Source organism: Columba livia, chromosome 12 (genome assembly GCF_036013475.1).
Source record: "Columba livia isolate bColLiv1 breed racing homer chromosome 12, bColLiv1.pat.W.v2, whole genome shotgun sequence".
NCBI lineage: Eukaryota > Metazoa > Chordata > Aves > Columbiformes > Columbidae > Columba > Columba livia.
In genome coordinates, this window is record NC_088613.1 from 7,304,629 (window position 1) to 7,327,088 (window position 22,460).

Genomic DNA, 22,460 nt, shown 5'->3' on the forward strand with positions numbered 1-22,460 from the left:
CAGGAACAAAGCTTTGCAATGAAAGGTGAATTTGTAATGGCTATATATTTTATGTATTCAAAATCAGACAGTAAATGCAGCACTTTGAATATGATCTTGTATTCAATTCCATAAATGGAAGATATATTGGTTGCAGTTTTTCCTCTTGAATACTGCTTCAGATTCCTATATACTTGGGAATGTTGGATATTTATGAGAATATAAAGCAGTGGTGAAAATATAAGGCTAAATCTTAGCACAGTTACAACTTGCTTTAAATTATTAATCTTTAAGAAGCATGATAAAAAAATCCTGCTATGCAAATTCTGCGGGACTGGGACTGGTGTACATACACATTACCATAGAGCTATCTAAATAATGTCTTTAAAATAATTCTGTAATACTGATGCAGACTTAGAGTTTCTGCAGGCAGGAAAAGGCAGTTCTAGTGGCAGATCTGTCTCCCCACGAAGCGGGATGTAACACCACTCATAAATAAAGCTGTTCAGATGAATTTAGCATCCCTTGCAAGCCAGAAGGTTTCTGCAGTGCCTTTGAGTACCATAGCTCAGACAGGGGTTGGTTGGGCTTAGTTCTCCGAGGGTTGGGAAGGGCTGGATGGGTGTGAGATGTGTTTTCAGTAGAGTATGCTCAGACCTGTGGAAACTATAGGCATTTAAAGGCATTTAACCACCGTAAAAAGTTTAAAGCATTGACAAGCATAAGAGATCTGTTGCTCCGTCTTGCCCAAGTTGTGTTGGACCTGCAGGCAGGTCTGTTCTGTGGAGCTGGGGTTTGAGCTGTTCACCCCATTTCTGTTGGCCAATATTAATTAGGGCTTGGCCGAACAGGTATTATTTAAATATATAGAAAAGCTCCCTAATCCTTGCTCTGGGGAAGTATGAGGGATACTATCTCTACTTTCACCACCTTTTGCAGTTCTCACTTGAATATATGAAAGAATTAAATAATGTTCTAGGTTAGAAAATGGGCATGCATATGTATACATCTTGAAAATCTGCCTTCTCTGACTTTCTTTCCCCTTATTTATGTTGAGAGAGGAAGCCAGCAAACAATTTCAATGGATGAGGCATCCAATATCACCTTTCACATAAACAGGAAAAATATGCTTCCTTTGTTGATGTGATGAGACTAGGATGCATTTAAGTGTCTAAAGAAAGTGTCATATTGTTTAAAATAACGTGAAGAGAAGCCCAGTCTCAGTGTGTTGAAATGAGTTATGGGGGTGCTGCTGTTTTAAAGATAGGATGGCGGAGATGTAGCTAAAGATGCTGCTTCTGTGCCCGAGCCCTGGCCCAAATTGCTGCTGTCGTGAGCCCTTTTGCACCCTCTGCTCTTGTCCTCGCCCCTGCTTGGATACTTTGCCAGAAAACCCCATTCAGGTGGCATTTGGCAGTGCATTGATCCAGCCCCTCGGTGGATGGCTCAGCCTGCAGATATAACACAGTGTATCAGCCTCAGGTTCAAAACCCAGTGTAATTCCGCGGGAATGAATTGTTCAGATAAATTGGGTAGAGCACAGTTTCTTAATCTGCTAAATGGGAAGAGACACCGCTGCCTGGCGCTTATTGGATTTTGTGCAATTTGGCAAGAAATTAGATTGTTTTAGATTAACCCCTCCAGGGATGGACACCTAGGAAGAGGCTGTTGTCGCTCGGACAGTTGATTTTCAGCTTTATTTATCGCAGCAATCCAGCTGTCGGTGTGACTGAGAGCAGAACCTGTGCCGCTGTGATACACTTCATCGTGCGGTGGAGCACCCGTTTGCTGAGTTTAAACGAGAAAGCATTGATCTGCTGCAAACCAGGCTGTGTACCCCAGCACGGCTGGTACCGGCCGGGGTTTGGGCTTCTCTCCTTGGGAACCAAATACTCAGAGAGGTTTCCTTGGGTGTTCAGGGGCTCACTGGAGAGTGTTTGTGAAGGCATCTGTGTTCCAGGGCAGGCTCTGCCCTTGGGTCTCTCCAGCTTTGCAAGCACCCTGCTTGGCTCCCTTTAGGAAGAGGTTTTACAGGTGGGCTCAGAGCACCACCCTGGGTCTCGCCATCTTCACCTCTGGATGCCAACGCGTCACTGGATTAAGTGACAACAAGCAAATCTGCATGCAAGAGTCAAAGCTCACGTGGGAAGCACTTTCTGGCTAGCAATGTGAACCAAGTGTTGCTGGCTGCTTGCAGAGCTGGCGTTGGCCCCTCTTACCTCCAAAGCTCCGCTCCTGGAAATGTTTCAGTGCAAAATGGGAAGAGTTTGGGGTCTGAAAGGGCTGTGCCTCATCTCATGCCGCATCTCCCCGTGTCTGGGCTTTGCATGAGTAGTCCCACATCCCAGAGGTGTCTGCACAAGGGTGTCACCAGCGCTGTGCCTGGGCAGGGGTGCAGCCAGGGGGGTGCCCGTCCTCCTAGACCTAGATGGAAGCCAGCCTGGTGCTGACTCTGAGAGAAGGGGTTATTACCTAGTGCTGAGAGCGGTGAGAGGAGGTGTTCAGCACATTATATTCTGGGACACCTTCCCAGAAAACATTTCCTAGTGGTAATTACAGCCATAAGCCTCGGTAGCAGCTCCCCTTTGCGATAGTGGAGATGAATGGAGCGGTGTATCAAGAAAGCTCCCCAAAATTAAGTTGAGCCCTAGCGTGTTAAATCAAGAGCCTGTTCAGCAAGGGCAGGACCTGCTCCTCAGCCTGTCAGGGCCATAGCACAGCTGCACGGAGCAGGGACTGACAGCCAAAAGCTCACCCTGTTTGTTGCTTGAGCTCCGGGGATGCCGCTGCAGCTCTCCCCCAGTGGCTGCTGGACCCACGCTGATTCCTAGTGCTTTGTCTGAACTGGATTATAAGCTCTGCAAAGCAAGAACCACACATGGCATAGTGCTGTAAACCCAGGAGATGAGTGGTCACCTGCTTCATTAGGCGCTGCATGGGGTTTACAGAAGAACCGTGCAAGCTACAGGACGGACCCAGGCTGAGCTGAGTCTCCTCTGAGCTGTGGCTGCATCCATCACTGGATAATGCTCAGACATGTCTGAGCACATGTGTGGAGCAGTGTTCAGCTGAAGGTGGCCCCAAGTTCTCCTTGTCCCCCTGTGCGTTGTGTGACACGTGTGATGGTGTTCCCCTGTGTGGCTCCTGTTTCTTGGATTGTATTTTATTTTTTATAAGAGCGTGGAAATAAGCCCGTGAAAGGGTAACTCTGGTCATAGGTGCTGGGTTTTTTTGCAGGATGGTAGACCAGCAAGGACGAATAGAAGAGCTTCTTTGCTTCTCTCTTATCCTCTGGTGATGTGGGACTTGGCACAGATGTGTCCCTAAAGGACACTCATCCCATCCTGTCCCTTCGCCTTGGGCTGCAGAAGTCACCAGAAGGGAAGAGGAGGAAATCTGGGGGATTATAACTGATATGAGTGGGATTTGCTGAGGCAGCTGCTGAGATAAACAAATTAAGTCCTTCATTGAGATGGAGGTAGCAAGGTCACCTCTTTGCTCCCTCGAGTAATGCAGTTCCTCTTTAGCCACCTTTCATCCCTTCATCCTTTTTCCAAGACAGGTGCTCTCCAGCTTCTTACCTGCCATGCTTTTGGGATGTATAAAGTTGTGCTCTGGTTTGTTTCCTCATTGGAAACATGGGGTATGTTTGCTTGGAAGAGGACAACTTGCGTTCAGTTTCTACCCCCAAAGCTGCGCTCCCAGCATTGAAAGGGTTGCTATGGTTCAGATGGATAGGAGAGATGCAGTAGAGGCAGGACTTGAAGCTCGCTGGTTGGTGAACTGTAAATTTGAGCTGGAAAATGTGGCTGTACTGTAAAATTCAGGACACCATCTGTTTCATTGCTTGCTTGCAGTAACATTTGTACTTGATAATTAAAATGTCACACACATTAGCCAGAATAATCCATGGAGGAGTAGAACTGTGTCTTCTAAAAATCATTCAAGAGATGCTCACAGATAGGAAGGATGCTGTTTTGAACCGTCTCTCACTGCTCACAGAGGAGAGCGTTTTGCCTTTTTTTTCTATACATATATATATTTTGAGGAGGAGTGTGGAGGGATGGGAACGATGGCAGATCCTTTTGGAAGGAGCTGTGAGTCTCAACCCTGGAGGGTTATTACCATCCGTGGTTTATTTTGCTTGAGGTTGTTGGTCATGCTGTGGCTGAGCTCCTGGTTTTCTTCTTGGCTGTAGTAGGATAGATTTGGCTTCAGCTACAACCAGCTTGTTTCTAAGGGCACCTGAGCTAACCTAAGCGAGTCTTTTCCATCTGGCATGGCCAAGGGTTCAAAGTGCCATCTGCATGGCTGGCTGTGGATGGGGAGCGCCAGGAACTCAGCCCTCGGGTCTCAAGGACCACAGCGAGACACTGCTCAGAGAAAGGTCAGGGCCTGACGCATGTTTGTGTTGCCTTCTCTGCGAGAGAACCAGAGCAAAAGCCGAAGCAAGCGGTGCTGTCTGTGGGCAGTGGAACAGTGGAATCGAGTGGTTTTTGCGGAGCAGCGCCAGCCCTCGCCCCTTTGGCTGGTGCAGAGGACAGCTGGGCTCCTCTCCTTGCCAAGCCCTTCGCCACGGCCTCTCTCAGTCCAGGTGCCAGTTTGGCTGAAGTTTGCTTCATGGCACTGAAAAATGCAAAACTTGTATTTGTTTTTTTGGCTATCCTAAACCGGAATTTTTAATGTCTTAATGCTACATATTAATTGACAATATAGGGGCATCTGAAATCCATAAATGTGTCGTGCTGATATCTGTGCTGGATGTGCAGTCCCTGACCCCAGGAAAGCATCTGATGATGCTTTGCCAGCTCAGCCTCTGGTTCCCGGGCGTCACACACTTGGACCGTGTAGCTGGTCCCGCTCAGAGCGCAACACGACAGGAACCTCCCTGTGTTGGTTCAGGGTTGTGTAAGAGGCGTTTTCCATAAACGTGGATTTCGAAGGGTGTCGTCCTAACTAATTCATACTAAGTAAAATATGCTTTTGCTAAATGGCTTGGGGTGGAGCTAGTGGACATGGGAAAGGGGATGTCCTGCACATCTTGTAACACTGGCAAAGCCTTGCTTAGCTGATATAAAGCCCCTCCCAGCTGACCTTTGACACAACAAATAGATCTACGGGGTTCTATTAGAAATGCACTCTGCTATTCCATGAAAATTTTAAATCCAGTTATGTCAACTATGTGTGAATAAGATTTTTAAAATCCCGGTCTGCTGGGAGACGTTTGGATCTCAGAGCTTTACGGTGCATTGGTGTGTGCGATCAGTAGCTAGTCAAGATTAAAGATTAAGTCTGTGGAGGAACTGCAGCGAGCACTTCAGACGTGATCCCCAGCAAGCAAGGTGCTTTCTGGGCTGTGTCCTGGCTTAAATCAAACATTTTGATGCCATCCCAGCATCCATGCAAACCTTCTGGTACCTCAGAGCTCAAGGCGTATCCTTGTAAGAGCAGGTCCTGTGCTTCTGCCAGGAGACTGTATTGTAATGTGTGAGAGAGGGCTTAAAATATTCTAATTGTCTGCTTTGAAATTACAGTTTTGTTCCCTGGAGTAGAAAAGTGAGTTTAAATCATTAACGCCACAAGTCTCAGTGATGATTACGGAAATGTTTGCAAGTGACTTAATCAGTATAGTTTGTCTGAGTGGCCCATTTTAATATTATTGCACTGATTAAGTTTTCTTAGCTAATATGTGTTTCATTTCCAATTCAATTAAATGAGAATCCCCTTCCATTACATGATATTACTAAAGTACCCTAGTGGGGCAGGAGCACACTTGGTATTTTCAATTGATACAGATTTCTTCATTATATAGTCTCATGGTACTAAATGAAATCAATGAAAGCTGAAATTAAAATTGTAGCAAGTTGCAGCTGTAAATACATTGTCCATTCCTCAGTCCCTCTTTTAGCAGTAGACTGAGAATATACTAGTATCAGTTCATTAATTAAATTTCAGAGACTTTTTCAATAGATGTCTGCCTTTGACAAATTTTTAGAAATCCTGGGAAGGATTTTCCTTGGATTTCTATATGCCCAGTGATCATGATAAGCAAAATATAAGGTGCATTAATGTGCCTTTTTTATACGCTGTATATCCCCGCTTTAGCTTTTAAAAGCACTTTCGTGTAACCTATCATGGGATATATTAACTGGCATATGGAAGATTATCTGCAAATGGGTTGTGAAGGAATTAACATCAGCCTTACATTTTTTCACATGATCCAAACCTTCTCCTTTTATGTATTATTGAAGAGAATTGATTGAGCTCTGATACAGTAACAAATGATTTTATAAATACCTCTCTGGAGTTAATTCCCCGTTGTCAGATACGCAGAGCTCTTGGAGCTGATAGTATGATCTTCTTGAGAGATCCAAGGTTTCTCCAGCATTGAGATGAGGATCGTCAGTAGAACCTACTTTCATTGGGAGGTGTTTTACTACAATTCAAGCAGCAATTAGCAAATTGCAATGAGCGCTCAGGAAATAAAACAAATCACAACTGCTAATACACATTCCTGCATTCCTAAAAAAGACAAGTGCATGCGTCAAGCTGAGAGAGGAGCCCTCTGCACCCTCTTGCTTCTGGATCGTATCGGCAACAGAACTCACGAGTGAAGTGCGCGGGGTTCGGGGATGTTCTGCTCCACGTGCACCCCTGGGTGGGTGGCGGGTGGCAGGACCAGTGTCCCAGCCTGGGGGGACACGGGGGAGGTTCAGCACAGCAGCCCATCTCACGTTTCTGCTTCTGTGCTGCTCGGCTCGGCCGCGTGTCGGGCCCGTGCCTCCGCTTGCACGCCCGGGGCACGGCAGAGCCTGTCTGAAGTATTGCTTTTATTGAATTATTAAAAGTATTTTCATCTCATCAGAGACTATGTGTGGCTTAGCACATTTAAGACATAGCTAAGATATATATGGATATAAGGATAAAGCTTTTTCGTTAATATTAAATACATGCTTTTTATAAATAAGAGCCTGGATTTTTTTTGTTGTTATTTTTTTAGAGTATTATAAATAGTTTAGCATAGGTATTCCGGCTCCATAAGTGCAATGAAAATGTTAGCCTTGGCATATCAATCCTGCTTTACAGATGACTGTAATTTCCTGAATGTCAAAACTCCAAATTTTTCTACTAAGCAAACTTTTCAGTGGCAAAATAGATTGCCTTCATAATATATCATTGTGTGTAAGAGAAAATGAAATCTTTATGTACTGTATTATGAATCAATGAGGCATTAAGATTCTTGGAAGGGTGAGTGGACTCTGGAAAATGAAAAACTGCCACTATTCCCTCTCTGTAAACCGCTGCTTATGGAGTGTAGGCTTTGCAAACCTCCATCTCCTCCACCACAGAAATATCAGTTACAAGTTGAAACCAGTTCCTGCAAGGCCATTTAGATAGGGTGAATCCTGCTGTAAAGACTTGATTTATAGCAACATCCTGTGGTTTTTCGCCAACTCTTTTACAGTGGCCTCCTTTTAGCTTTGGGAGGTCTGCCGTGCTTTTTAATGAATCCCTAAGAGCTCTGTGAACGGGGAGGTGCTGTATCGTGTCTGGAAGATGCTGTGTGCTGTGGCTCAGGGAGATGGGACATCCTGGGGACAGGGACAGTTCCTTGTGCTGGGAGTAGGAAGGTACTTTCTGTGGGCTTTAGAGCTTGGTCTTTCAAAAGACATCGCTCACACCTTGAGTTTTTCCTAGTGTGTATTAAGGGCGAGATCAGCTCTGCATCCTGTTTTGTGAGAGAGAATCACTTTTAGCAAGAAAAGCACTTTCCAGCCCTTGTGTGCTGCCCAGGCCAGTGTCACAAATCCAGCATCACCCGTACTGCGGCTCATTATCTAGGACAATGAGTAATGTTTTTAAGCTAATAAGATGGGAGATTCACGCTGGACATGAGGAAGAAATTTTTTACAATGAGGGTGGTGAAACGCTGTCCCAGGTTGCCCAGAGAGGTGGTGGATGCCCCATCCCTGCAGACATCCCAGGCCAGGCTGGACGGGGCTCTGAGCAACCTGAGCTGGTGAAGATGTCCCTGCTTATGGCAGATGTGGCACTGGATGAGCTTTGAAAGTCCCTCCCAACCCAAACTGTTCTATAACTCTATGACCTAGAAGAAGGAAGCATGGCATGCTCTTACGCTGATGCTCCTCTGCCGCCTTCTCTGTCCTTCAGTTTTACCCACCACGTGCAGCTCGGAGGGTCTTGGCACCACTTCTGCCCTTCGTCCAGTTGCCTATGTCATACAATTAAGCTAACAAGGTGGGAAGCTTTGCTGTTCTGGGCAGGTTGTGGTGGGAGATGGGTGTTTCCAAAGGGCAGTTCGGCAGGTCGGGTGGGTGGGAAGGGTCTTGGCCCCTCTGTCCCGCGTTTCCACCCTTTCCTGTGCCAGTCTCTGGTGTGGAGGCGGTGGATTCGGGACTGGCTCCAGTGGCTGAGTCACTCTTCTGTTTGCCGAGTCTAAAAATGGAAACCTGCTTCTCTTTTTATGCACCACAAAAAAAAAAAAAATAAGTAAAAAGGCCACTGTTCTTGCTGAATTGGTTGTGAGCAATGGTATCCTGCAGAGATCTTAATAATACAGGCAATTATGAAATTAATACCACTCTGGCAAATCTGCAGGGCAGCTCTCCCCTCTGCAGGCGATGCTGTGGACAATTAGTTTGTGCGTGAAGGCCACTGGGAACATGTGCGTGTGTGAGGCTGCATATTTTTTACTTATTTAAAGCCTTATTTTCATTATCTTTGTGTACATGCACCATGCCTGCACATATATGAACACATATCTTGAGCTGCAAAGTTTTAAATCGCTGCCGCTTTCTGTGCCTGAAATGGTTATTTTTTACAGATCTTTCCTATTTGATAACTTCATGGGCAATGACGGGCTGGTGTAATTGCCGTTCTTGCAAAATCCAGCTCCTTTTTATGGGCTCCTCTGGCAGTTTTCTCCTGCTGCCGTTTCTGTGGGCAGGCTGCTGGCTCCCTACCCCCACCATTAGTGTTTCTAGACAAAACATCTCTGTGATTCATTGGGTGCTGATAGAAGTGAAAACATAATGATTGCTTAGAGGAAATGTAAATTTACATTTGCTAACGGCTTTAATTCGCAGTTCTGAAATACTTATCTCGTTCCCTCCCGGGCCCTTGTTTGGAGCTAATGCACGATTCTCCTGTGCCACCCTGAGACCCGGACTACAGGAATATAGCCCGCATGCTTGTAGTTTTGCAGGCTGCTGCAGAGAAATGTGTTTGTTCCCTCTCCTTCTTCTCTGCCTCCCCATAATCCTTTTACTTCACTTCTTTAATGAAGAAGTCATTTGTTCATCTAGATTTTGCTGTACTTTTCATTTTGGATGAAGTGGAGCTGGAAGTTTAGTTTAATTTGCATTATTATCATAGAATGGTTTGGGTTGGAAGGGACCTTCCCAGCTCATCCAGTGCCACCCCTGCCATGAGCAGGGACATCTTCACCAGCTCAGGTTGCTCAGAGCCCCGTCCAGCCTGGCCTGGGATGTCTCCAGGGACAGGGCATCCACCACCTCTCTGGGCAACCTGGGACAGCGTTTCACCGCCCTCACTGTAGAGAATTTCTTCCTCATGTCTAGGCTGAAATTGAATGAGAAAAGGTCTCCTAAGAACAAGTAGGACCCAGCCCAGGGCCTGTTTGCTTGGAAGGTGCTGTATTTGGTCACTGGGGAGAGGAGCAGACCTGCTCCAGTAACCCTGCTCTGTGCTCACCTCCTCGCAATCTCTGCGACCACAGACAGGGAGGACCTGGTGTGGGAAGCCGGGCTGCAGATCTGGACAGAAAGGCAGCTACGCAGCCTCCATGGGACACGGAGCATGAGATCTTCTCCTTGAGGCTCCCTGGGGAGTACAACAGTCTCCCTTGCTCCTCTTCTGCTGAGAGATGGGCCCGTAGCTCTTGTCTGCAGGGCTGGGAGCAGAGAGGAGCACTGTGGGAAGCCCCGGCTGATGCTTCTCGGCTGCTGCCGTTGCCGTCCACATCACTGATGCGAAGCATCTGGGACCAATCTGGTGTAGATACAAACATTTGAATCCCAGCACTGCATCAGTAAGCTTGCCAAGTATTTTGGCCTCATCTCTGTGAGCTGTGTTGCGGGAGCACCTCTCGGCAGGAAAGAAGTATTCACATTTCGGGGGTGTTTCCAAGTGTGCGTGGCTGAGGCAAGAGAGGCTGTCACCAGGATGCTCACCCCTGTCCTTTTAATCATGTCTCTAGGTGACAAAGTTCGTTAAGAATGGTATGAGTCACAGTATTAAATGAAGATTTTGCTGCTCTCAGAGCAATCTCCAAACAGATGCCTGCCTCCAACAAATAAGGCAGCAGGGGTATTTCTCTTGGAGGAACAATTTGCAGTATTAGCAAATCACATTCTCAGTGGGCCACTCTTGATGGGAATTAACCTCACCTACTGGGAACGAAGCACTCTCAGCGCCTGACGTGGCATAATTGAGTTTGACTTCTTGTAGAGACACGTTGGGCGTGATTGATCGGTGGGGAGACCCTCTGCCGAAGGTTAAAATCTATCAGCACATTCGGAGCTGCACGGGAAGGGTTTTAAGAGCAGAGCAAGAAATGTGAGACTCGTGCTGTTGGCATTCCTGACCTTCCATCATTTTCCGCGACTTTGCTGTCAAATTATCCCAAGTGGAGATGTTCTGTGGGGCGCGGGGGGAGCGGAGGAGCCAGCCCGAAGCAGTGTCAGCTCACGGCTGGGAGCAGCGGAGGAGGAGATGGGATCTTGGACCCGTGCATGGGGCCACTGTGTGGAGTCATCTTCCTCTGGTCGGATCAGCTGTGTGAGAGGCGTTGACATCTCAAAAAAAAAAACCCAAATTGCTCAGCTTGTAAAAGAGCAAGTATGTGACTATTCTTTTATAAATGAGCTCTGTGGATTTTTATTCAGATGAGCAGTTTACGAAGAGGGTGGGAAGGACACTGATTGTCCTGCTGCTGCTCGCTGGTTTTGGTGATTGTGCATTGTTTCTGGTGTCGAAGCACCAACCCTGTGATTATTTTTCTTTTTTCAGTAGCTCACTCCTTAATCCTTTGCATCAAGTGCAGAATCTCTACTGCAGGGTTTTATTTCGTTTTATTTGCTTTTCTGCTGCACGTGTTACCTACGTGATCTGTCCCTTTGCCCCCACCCCTCCAGAGGGAACTTGCCTTTCAAAATATCTGTCTTCACCTGGCACGTAACTTGGTTTTGCACTGCCCTGTTGGTGCACCACAAAGTCCTTAAGCTGGGGAAAAAAAATCCCTCAGAATAGGAAACATTCCGAGATCTTCCTTCCTCCCCCATCTCCACCCATCGAGATGGAGACACTTGTGTAAAATTGCCTCCCATTCATTGCACAAACCTGCCTGCATCTCCAGACCATCCCAGCCAGGCTTGCCATCTGGATGAGCTTGGCCTAAGTGCAAACCAGCCTGCTTGAGCCAGCTTGAAGGACAGCCTTAGTTTTACTGGGAGAATGGGACTGTCCCAATACATTGCCTGGAAATCACAGCTCTGCTTCCCCAGCCTGTGCTGTAGCTGTGTTTTCCTGGGTTAGTTTGCCCCAGGGCACAGTCAGAGGGAGAGGTCAGTGTGTTCTCAGGGCTGCAGTGCTCCCTGTGCAAACGCTGTAGGTTTCTTACCCTCTGTAGCCTACAAAGCCCTTCTTGTTACAGCCCCGTTTCTCAGCAGAAATGAGAAAAGGTCACTCAGTCCCTCACCTCCTGATCCGTGCACTAATGGATGTAATGGTGAGTGGATGTTTAGCTTTCAGCTCCCCTCTATAGCTCCTTACCTCATCGTTCCATCAAGCCAGGCTCAGGTTTCCAGGCTGAAGGCCTGGCAGCTGCCAGCGTCTGACCTCCAGCCTTCCTCTACCTCAGCAAGCCATTAAACAGCACGGCAGCCTCTGTCCTCTGGCAGGGATCGATACTCCCCGGCCTCGGCACCAGCGCAAGTGTTGACCTGAAGGGGCTGAGACGTGCTGAGCTGGAGCCAGCCCTGCTTGTGGTCCCCGTGGAAATGGCACCCAGTGGGACCACGCAGCAGTTCCTCAGAGCTTCCCCATCGGGGTTAAGGTGCCCTGGGAGCAAGTGCAGGAGTTAAAGCACCTAGACAATACTCCGGTGAGCCCTTCACTGCTCTCAGAGTGGGTGCTCAGCTGCCGATGGTCCATTTTGCCAGGTCTCTCGTGGCACAGCAAGGAGGAGGGAAGGGAGCTGCAAGCCTTCCCCTGGCTCTCCATCCACAGGTTGGGCCATAACCCCTTTCTCTGCATCGCCTGGATTGCTGCTGCTTTGCAGTCCTGCTTTGCACAGCTGGGGCAGTGGGGCTGGGATGGGATGTGCTCTTACTTCGGGAGGTTCTGACCCTTTTTGATGCTTAAGCAAAGTCACTCCTTCCTCACCTCATTTCAGCAGAGCAGCTCCACACACGATGAGCCTCCTGGGCATCGCAGTGTGCATAGCTGGATATCCCTTTCCTGGCAGCTTCTGTGGGCTCTGAAGTCTCTGGCTTTACTCAGTGCTGTCATCCCCTGGGGTTTCACACCTCCTCACTTTGACTTCCATTTTTTTTTTTCTTTAATGTTGCATTTAAAGTCTTGCTACAAGGACGCTTTTTAAAAAAATCATTAGACTGGAATAAAGAATTCTTATTCAGCCCCTGCGCAGGGCAGAGGTGGGGAAGAGGCTGGCACAGATGCACTGTGTGACCACAGAATTATCCTTCAAAGTGAGCAGATGGCTCAGTCTAAATAAACCCCTCAGAGAAATTCACGGAGGTCTTTGAGGTTTCAGTTTGCTCTGTATTTTCTCCAGGGGCTGTGCAGGAAGGAGAGAGGGAGTTGCTCTGGGCTGAGGAACCGGACAGCTGAAAGCAGGTCTGTCCACTGACAGCACACGTTTCTTGGTCCCTTTCAGCAAAAAAACATCTTAGCAAAAGTCATCTCAGCAAAAATGTTAGGCAGGGACTTGCACTGTCCCCCCAGCCTGGCACGCATTGCTCCCGTGTGGGGTCTGAGGGATGCTGACATGGAGCAGCAGCACTTGTGCAGGAGGAGGAAGAGGAGAGAGCATCTTCATGACCACGCTGGTTATTCAAGTGCCCTGGGACCGTCCATGGGGCATTTGCGTGGCAGCACCACCCCCCCAGAGGTGCTGCCTGTGCTGGGTCAGTCAGAGGGAGCTGCGGTTCAGCCTGTGGGTGAAATACAGTTTTTCTGGCACCACAGGTACACAGAGACGTGTGGCAGCTGGCGTGCAGGGAGAATGCAGCGTGAGGGCTGGCGTTGCTGCGGCTGTGGAGAGGCCGAGCACATCTCTTCTCCTCTCTCCATCCTTGGCTTCCAGCACATCACCCTGCCTGTCTGTGCCATTTTCCCGTTTTTCTTGTCCCACCCTTAAGTAGAAGCATCAGAGCACCAAGAAAGCCCACATTTCACACCCCAGTGGACAACTTGAGCTGTTAGCTGGGCATTTGTCTGATGGGATCCTCTGACCTTTCCTGAGCAACTCTGCAGTAATGGATTATGTGTAGATAATTCACAACTCCCAAAAATGCTCTTGCTTCAACCTTGCAATGGTGTGACAAGCAGAGTGGGTGATGCAGCATGTGGAGCAAACTCAGCGTCGTGGGACTGTTTGATCTCCGTATTCCTCAGGGAATAGCTGTGTGCAGGGAGATACCAAAAGCAAATGACTGTCACAGCATCTCACACTCCTGATGGCTCCAGGGTCAACCTACTTTCTGAGTTGCCCACGAGTTCCTTTTGTTCTCTGCTTCATAGGCATCCAGCTCAATTTTATTAGAAAACCTGCGTTTCTCATGAGTGCAGCTCCTTAAGTCAGAGGGATGATTCACAGTAAAGTTTGAGCTCTACCTGCAAACATGTTATCTTGGGCTCTGAAGCACAAGCTTCAAGAAATGGGCAAGAGCTCAACACCCCCTTGTTAAGGCAGCAGAAAGAACAAGCGGTTACGTACAGAGCTAAAAATAATTGCAAAACTTTGAGTCTTCCAGTTGCAGCAGAAGGATGCTCTAAGCACTGCTGGCCGAATCCATCTCTGGCAAGGCTTTGACTTGACGATGCATTAAAGCTTTTGTGACTTTTTGAAGCTCAGTTCAGATAAACGCAGAGCAGTGTGGCTGCTTTTCTGGAGCTGACATGATTTCTAACTTGGATGAGAATGGCTTAGGGCAAAACCAAAAGCCGGTGTTCCCAAAAGGGATGTCACCTTTTTCTGTAGAATTTTAACAGGGAAACTTAAGAAGGGGAGAAGTGCACAAAATAGCTGAGATTGGCCCAGCAGCTGACAAAGTGTCTCTCTGTAAGTCGTGTCTTCAAAGCAGGTTTCATCTGGGAAATAACAACGTGGTAAAAATAACAGACACAAGCCTGTTCACAGGGAGCCGTGCTCAGGTCAGGTAGGATACAGGCTCCATCCAGGGCATCCCATAAGCATCCCTGCCCATGGCCTGGCTGCCTGAGCGCGGGTGCCGGAGGGAGCCCAGACACCTCCACACACACGGCAGAGCCCAGTGAGCATCTTCACTCAGCCTCTTCTCCCCCGTCTCCCTCGACTACGGCGTTTTCCCCTGACAGGCGCTGATGGAGATATCTGCCCAGATGAGGCCGCCGGCCACCTGGGGTGATAGTGATCCATTACAGCGAAGTTTCTTCTGACAACATACAAGTTTTTATTCATTCTTTTGTTTTTTACAACAGCAGCCAAGGGAGGGAGGCGCTTTGTCACTGCCTGAGACCAAAAAGCACAAAGGGAGAGCAACTGAAGAGTTTGAGCTATGATAAAGTGCTCGCTGTATCGATCTTGGCTCAGGATTTGTTTCCCTTCTTGCATTAACTCCCCATCGATTGCTGTGATGACCTTATAGCATACGGTTTTGTTGGCCTTGTCCCTTAGCCAGCAGCCCTCCCATGCCCCGCTCCCCTCCCAGCCTTGCCGAACTGCTGACGGGCCACGTCGTACAAGGTGCTCTGGGGTAAGCGGAGCTTTGCTGGTGCCTCTTCCATCATCAGAGGTTTGTTGCTGTATGTTAGTTGCTATAATTAGCACTGAGTTTAGTGCTACATAGCACTAAGTAGTTATTGCTTGAGGATCAGGTCATTATTTTAGCGCAGTATCCCAATATACGAGACCCAAGGGCGAAGAGTGCTGGCAGGAGTTAAAGAAGGGGCTTGAGTTTGCCCTGGAGATGCTCCATTTCCCCATGACGAGGACCCGCACAAGGCTGTGTCACTGCTGCATCAAAGGAGCCTGGTGCACAAGAGTGACCAGGGTCAGCTCCGGCTGGCTGGGGTGACAGTGCTCATGGAAAGGCCTTTGCCCTGTTGGGTTCTCCAGCACAACCAGAGACCTGCTGAGATGACACGGCGTGAAACTCTTTCTGCCTTTGCAAGGGACAACATGAGGTTGGTGGCTGCTGCTCCAGATCTGTGACATGAAAGTCAGCTTTGTCCTTGCTCCCTCTTAAGTCCAGCTTTCACAGTGAAATCATTTAATGATGCTTTTGGAGAAAAGTACCTTCCTCAGAGTCACAGTGTGGGCTTTGGCACCCGTCACCTTGCAAACCTGTGGCCAAAGCCCTCCGAGCTGGGGAGCGGCACCAGGGCGAGCATGGTGACAGCGATGGTGCCAGTTGCCATGTCCTGGCTCTCCGAGCGTGAGGTGCCACTGATTCTGTACTGGGCTCCTTGGCTGTATTTGGTTTTGCAAGTTTATTGTACTTTATTTAATTATTTATGAGCTTGGATGCTCTAAATGGGAAGAGGAATGGCAGCTGTCCAGGTTTCCTTTACCATGTGCTGTTGGATGCTTTCGGTGCTCGCGATTCACTTTTTAGTCCACCCAGAGACAATTTTCTGTAAAACATTGACATCTAGTGGCTTTTTTTGCCAAAGGAAGTGATAGGGAACAGAAGACTGGCTGCGGGATGGCCAGTCATGCTGCAATTCAAGAATGCAAATAATTGTCCCTTCTCCTCCTTGCACAGCACCGAGGACATGGCAATCACAGCCTGGGGGCTCAGGGCTCCCAGGCACACATTCCTTGGTGTCCTCATCCTGGAGGAGTGGCCTTCCCCGGCAGGAGAATTTGCTTATTGAGCTACTTTAAGTCCATTTCCTTAAGCAGATCGCTGTTGTCCTGACAGTGTACCTCCAGCATCATTGCTGAGGTCGTGGTCATATTAAAGGAGGTGTGAAGAGCTTGGTGTATATGGCTTCAGACTGCTGACAGTGGAAAACATAGTGTTTGACGGTGGATATTAACGTGTGACCCAGAGTCATCTCTTAATGGTACACAGAAGGTTGAACTTGCAGCTTTTCCAGCTGGCAGCCTGATAGGTTTCCCTGCAGCAGCATGTCCCCCACGTGTGCCGCCCTCCTGTTGCTCCAAACCAAAGCCAGCACCTCCTTTGGAAATGTTTTCTCTTACAAAAAGCTGCGATGAGTCCTTTAATTTCCTGTTATTCACGTATCTCTCCTCTCTCATCGTTGCAGCACTGCATCAGGTGAAGGCAGGAGGATAATACAGGATTTGCAAGGGCTTTTTTCAGTGCAAATGGGTTGGGGCTTCTAGGTACATCCCGTGTATCTGGCCTGCAAAAGGAAATGTCTTCCTTAGAGCTGGAACGCTGCGCTGGGGCTCACGCAGCCCAGACCCACAGCTGCTCACCAGGAAAGGTGGCACCAGCAGTTTTTTGCAGGCTACATAAACTTGTCAGTCCTGCTGTATAAGGAAACTAAAAAAGCCAGAGCTACTATACCCTCCTTGTGTTGAGGCTTCCATCCTGTCAGATATTTTGATTATTCTTCCAAGATCTGTGGAGAGCATCAGTTGGGGCACCCAGCAGGACCATGTAGCCACATGTGCAACTACACAGAGGGGAACGTGGGGTTCCCTTCCACCTCTCTAGAGGCAAAACTCACTAGGCCAGATATGTGCAGGTAGATATAACCATCCTGCTGCCCCCAGGGAGTTTGTTGAGCCATCCTTCACCCCGGAGAGGAGAGCATGCAGAGCAGCACTCTGCAGCAGGGCTCCTGAAAGCCTCTTAAGTGCATCTTCAAGTTTCTATTGATTTTGAACATTAATGCACTGTGTGCTGGAGACACACAGGACTAAATGCTCTGCCTTCCTCTCCCCTCGGCAGGAATTTCTACTACATCACCATCCTGCGTGACCCCGTCTCCCGATACCTGAGCGAATGGAGACACGTCCAGCGAGGAGCGACGTGGAAGGCGTCCCTGCACGTTTGCGACGGCCGGTCCCCAACCACCGAGGAGCTGCCCAGCTGCTACACGGGGGACGACTGGTCAGGCTGTTCTCTGCAGGAGTTCATGGAGTGCCCCTACAACCTCGCCAACAACCGCCAGGTCCGCATGTTGTCCGACCTCAGCCTGGTGGGATGCTACAACCTGTCGGTCATGCCCGAGGAGCAGAGAAATAAGGTTCTCCTAGACAGTGCCAAGGAGAACCTGAAGCGGATGGCCTTCTTCGGCCTGACCGAATTTCAGCGGAAGACTCAGTATCTCTTTGAGAAGACTTTCAACATGAACTTCATCTCCCCATTCACGCAGTACAATAGCACAAGGGCCTCCAGCGTGGAGATAGACCAGCAGACTCAGCAGCGCATCGAGGCCCTCAATTTTTTAGACATGGAGTTGTACGATTATGCAAAAGACCTGTTTTTGCAGCGGTACCAGTACATGCGGCAGAAGGAGCACCAGGAAGCGCGGCGGAAACGCCAGGAGCAGCGCAAGATCCTGCGGGCGAAGCAAGCGCGTCTGAGGGAGCGGGGAGACAACAGCTCCAGCACTGACTACACGGGGAACGTGGAGCGGTGGCGGCGGTAGTGGGGGGACCCGCCGGACACCCGCAGCCAAGCAGAACCCGACCTGCGAATGGGAGACGAACGAGGAGTTCGAACAGATCACGCTTCTCAAGGGTTCGGAGCAAAAAGAGGTTAAAACGTTGCCTTTGCAGTTGCCTTTGCAGTAAATGTTGTACTGTACGCGGAACGCTTAATCTTAGCGTGTAATTAAATTGTCTTTTTTAGGTTTGTTGGATTATTTATGAAATACAGGAGCCAAATAGGCTCATCGGAAATGGTTGCTTGGACGTTTATTTAAAAGGAAAAAAAAAAAAATCCTTAAATTAGTTATGAGTACAAAATGGGATGCTGGAAAATGTTTATGATGCTCGGCTGAAATCTATCTGGGAAGCAAACTCATTTCCTAATAACGAGCAGTTAGCATACTCTCACAATACAGTATATGAGCAAAACCTTTTCCCTTTGATTTTATCTTAATTTTATTTTAATAATGTGTTTTCAAGGGCACCAACTGCTTATTATATTTACCAAGTTAATGAATGGACGATGAAGAGAACAAAAGAGATCTTGAAAAATATTGACTAGTTTTATGTATAATATTGGCTTTTAAAAGGAATAGAAGTAATTTCTCTAGTTATATAAATATTTAAAATTTTAAACTTTTTTCTACCTACTGCTGTTTAGAGTTTTAAGCTCGATCTATCTCATATTTAAAAAAAAGAAAAAGACATACATAATTTTCTGAACTGAATGCCAATGTTAAAGACACTGTTTCCAGAATTTTTCAGGGTAGTATGATTTTAACCATTCTGGAAAATGTATAGCACATCTTCATGTTTCATAAAGCATTTTCCAGATTATAATCCCATGACAGTGTCTAATTTTAAGTCTTTCTTACCCATTAGAATACATAACGCTGAATTTATCATTCCTTAATAATTGGTGATCTAAAATAGATGAAATTATGTTGCGGCTATTTGTGTAGTGTCTTTAAAAAGTCATAAAACTCTCTAATCCCAGCAATATTATGAAGAGAATTGCTCAACGGAAGAAGTAGATTTATGCTTGAATTAGGATTTACTTCCAGTAAATCTTTGCTACACCAGATAAGAACAGGGCTTTTTTTTCTCCTGTGCTCTCGAGCCCTTCTCAGCGATGACAGATGAGCGATGACTGACACGGTGACGGAAACCAGCCTTGCCATAGCCATAGTTGTGCAGGGTGAGCAGGTTGCGCGGTGCAGGAGCTGGACCTGGACCGGCTCACCCGCAGCCCTTCGGCCGCACCGAGACTGACGGGGGAGCAGACGGGGCAGGAGGTGCGAGGGACTCCTATAAATCTCTATGCAAAAATAAAACAAAATACTCTGCAAGGCTTGGGCTATATACATTCAGCAAGTTCAGAAATTGTGCGCGCAGCCCGCGGCGCTCCCGAGCTCGGCGCTGACCGGCCAGCTCGGTGCGGGCGCGCGGTGACGGAGGCACCCGGAAAGGATGCGCTTCGTCCCCATGTGCACGATGCTTACACGGCTCACTTGCACTATTGCCTTTCGCCTGTAATATTCTGTACACCGATAGGGCAGGGAGGCATAAAATGAGGCAGAAGGCTTTCCAAACATCTTATGGCTCCACGCCTATGTGACAGTTGTTTTACATCTGACGTTGTGTTGCAACCCGGGGGGCAGCAATCCTACGGGGGCAAGCGGAGAGCAAAGCAGCAGCAAACCAATACCCTGCGTTAGCAGCTTGAAAAAGAGAATAACTTCATGTACAGCATTTTTTTTTAAATGAGAACTGCAGTTGCCAATATGATGTCTCGGTTGTATTTTGGTTTTTATGGGAGAAAATAATTCACTCTTAAAACTGAAAGGCACTGCTGTATACAGGACTTAACGGTGGGTGAGATGCCTGTTGCAGAAGGTGCATTTTGTTTTTATGCTGTGGTGTGCATGGTTTACAGAGACTAGTTGCATTTTCTTTGTGTATACTGTTTATTGTATATAGGGGATGTACGAATATAAGGATACTGTTTTGTCATAACCATATCAAATTCTACTGATTTCCACTGTAGACGCTGTCTTATTGTGTAGATTTACAGGCCGATCCACTGACTTTGATTGTGTAATTTAACAATAGAACTGATAAATAAAATTTAACTACAGTCTTCTGACTTTCATATGATTATTCTTTTATCTGATGACATGCTAGGGATTGCACAGTTCACAATGAATGGTAGTTTTGACATGAATGAAACAGCAGTTGACAGGTAAGTATATGAGTTTAAAATCACAGCTTTTCTGAAGTGTATTCAACCTACAGCCTTCAAGGGCAAAGCCACTTTGGACTTTCTCTGGCTCAGGTATTGTTACAGAGTTTTTGGTGGCTTTTTTGAGCAGCCCTCCTCAGATAAGCTGTGGTATCTGCTTGTTTTAAATATGATTGTTAATGCTCTGCAGCATTATTAAGGGATTGTTCCTATGTGTGTGTGTATGATTATTGTTTTCCTTTACACGATACCCTCCATCTTTGCTCCAGCTGCTCCTGGAGGATGCTGCCCAGCTGCCAGTTTCCAGTGCATCCTGCTGCATCCCTTCATGGGACATTTTAAAGCACGAAAAAATCTAAACCAGACTTACATGCAAAAGCAGGTGAGAATGGATTGAAGCATTTTATTTCTTGGTGCACTTGCAGCCTTGCAGGACTCTCAGCGGGGTGATGGACCCCACAGTGTCCGTAGGAGACCTGGCCTTGACTTGTTGAATTTCCCTGTGAGGACAGAGGTGCCTTTCCTCTTGCAGGTACCTGCAGGAGCATCTTATCTCTGTGGGGCTTTTTGAGTCAGGGGAGCGAGGAGTGGAGTGATCTGCAGCAAATCTGCGTTTGACTGACGTGGCTTTATATGCAGGTCGATTAGTGCACTGAGGAAGCTGCTGGTGGAGCTGCTAATGGCATGGAGGTCATGCAAGGTGCTTCCTGCAACTAGAAAAGCACCCAGCAGTGAAGCCTGTCATAAAAGCATAAAAGCAATTGGGGTTGCCTTTTGAGAGGAGTACTTTGGCAATTCAGGAAACTTTTACTGCAGGAGAGGAGGGGTGAAACGAGGGGGATGTGTTTGGATAGACAAACTTCACTTCAGAAGCTGAGAAGCTACAACTCTCAATCAAGTAGCACTCAAACCCTCCAGTGAGTTTTGAGAAGCCTGGATGCATGTTAAGAAAACTCTTCTAAGTACCAAAATGTCTCTTAAGTCTGTGCCAGACAAGGATGTCAGCACCACCGGTGCTGCCAGCAGCAGTGCGGGGCAGATGCCGTGGAGCCTGGGGCGGCTTTGGGGATGGAGAGGTGAAGCACAAGTAAGTCATGTTAAAGGGAATGAGTGGGTTCATTTTGTCCTCCGAAAGATTGGGAAGTTGACAGCTGCAAAACCTGCGAGGCCTTGCGAAGTGCCATATTTGGGGCTAATATTTTGGGACTAAAATGTACCTGGTACGTAAGGGTTCTGGGAAGTAAACTGCTCAGCTTTTTGTCAGTGAAATTTGCAGCCTCTTTATATAACATATTTTAGTATGTTGTTATACGTTTGCTTCTAACTATGTAAGTTTTGAGTAAAAATGAACTAATGGGCTTTTTCATGTAATTTTCAAAATCTGCGCATTGCCCAAAATGGGGCGAGCTGTGAGTAAGACCTGACAGATACCGGTACAATCGATGTTTCATGAAATCACTGAGGAAAGGGAGAAGAAAAACTGATACATCTCCGCTCTTAAATTTCAGCCAGAAACACTGGATAATTGAGGGAACCTGTCAAACTAATGAAGCCTTCAGGTGCCGATCTGGGCTGCCAGGCTGGCCCACGCGCTGCCGGGGACACACGGGGAGCAGCTCCGGGTGGAGAGGTTGTCGGTACCGAGATGGAGAAGACTTTTCCAAGCAGGTGATAGATGTAAATAACTCACTAAAAATATTCCTGTCTCCAAAGCGTTTGGGTGGAGCTGGGGAAGGTTCGGTTGTTGCTGAACCCTGCTGGGTGGCAGCACGTGGGAGGAGAAAAGCAGAGGGTCCTTCCCCACCGTGGCGGGGAATGGCGATGTTGGGACGGAGGGTTTGGGATCTCCTGCCTCCAAGGTGGATGGAGCAATGCCAAAGCAAGTGGTGATCTAAACAAAGGTGCCATCCAGCCGTGGCTCCTGCGCGGCGGGAGGAGCAGCCTGCACAAAACCTTCCCGAGCAAACAGCACAACATCTGAACTCTTCGCTACGAAATTCAATTCTGGATTTCCTAAAGCAATCTCCCTGTTCCACCAGCCTCATCAGGGAAGAGTGTAATTTCATTTAATCCATTTCTTGAGTTCAGAGTCAACTGCGCTGCTATCATGCTAATACTGCTGCTCTGCTATCTCTAGAGACAGAATGACAAGTTTAGACCTGAAATCGAGTTTGGCTTTAAGCTTCAAGAGGATCTATCAGCCAAATAACCCATGGTCTCTGCCCAGAAGCTTTGCTGTGCAATTTAGCTCTGCAAGGATGCATTAGGCCAGGTAGGTGAGGTTATGTCGCTTTTTATTTGGGGTGCAATGAGATGCTGAAACAATATATATGCAAAGCAATC

General features: G+C 47.6%; 1 protein-coding gene across 1 annotated transcript in view; it reads left to right on the top strand.

The window, feature by feature from the left end:
- The window catches only part of HS6ST2 (heparan sulfate 6-O-sulfotransferase 2), a 131,361-nt gene extending 111,346 nt beyond the window's left edge, over positions 1 to 20,015 (top strand). The window contains exon 2 of the mRNA XM_013372027.3: positions 17,172 to 20,015. Coding sequence (XP_013227481.2) covers positions 17,172 to 17,874 — 703 coding nt within the window. The 3' untranslated portion in view covers positions 17,875 to 20,015. The remainder of the gene's footprint in view (positions 1 to 17,171) is intronic.
- Positions 20,016 to 22,460: the final 2,445 nt, after the last annotated feature.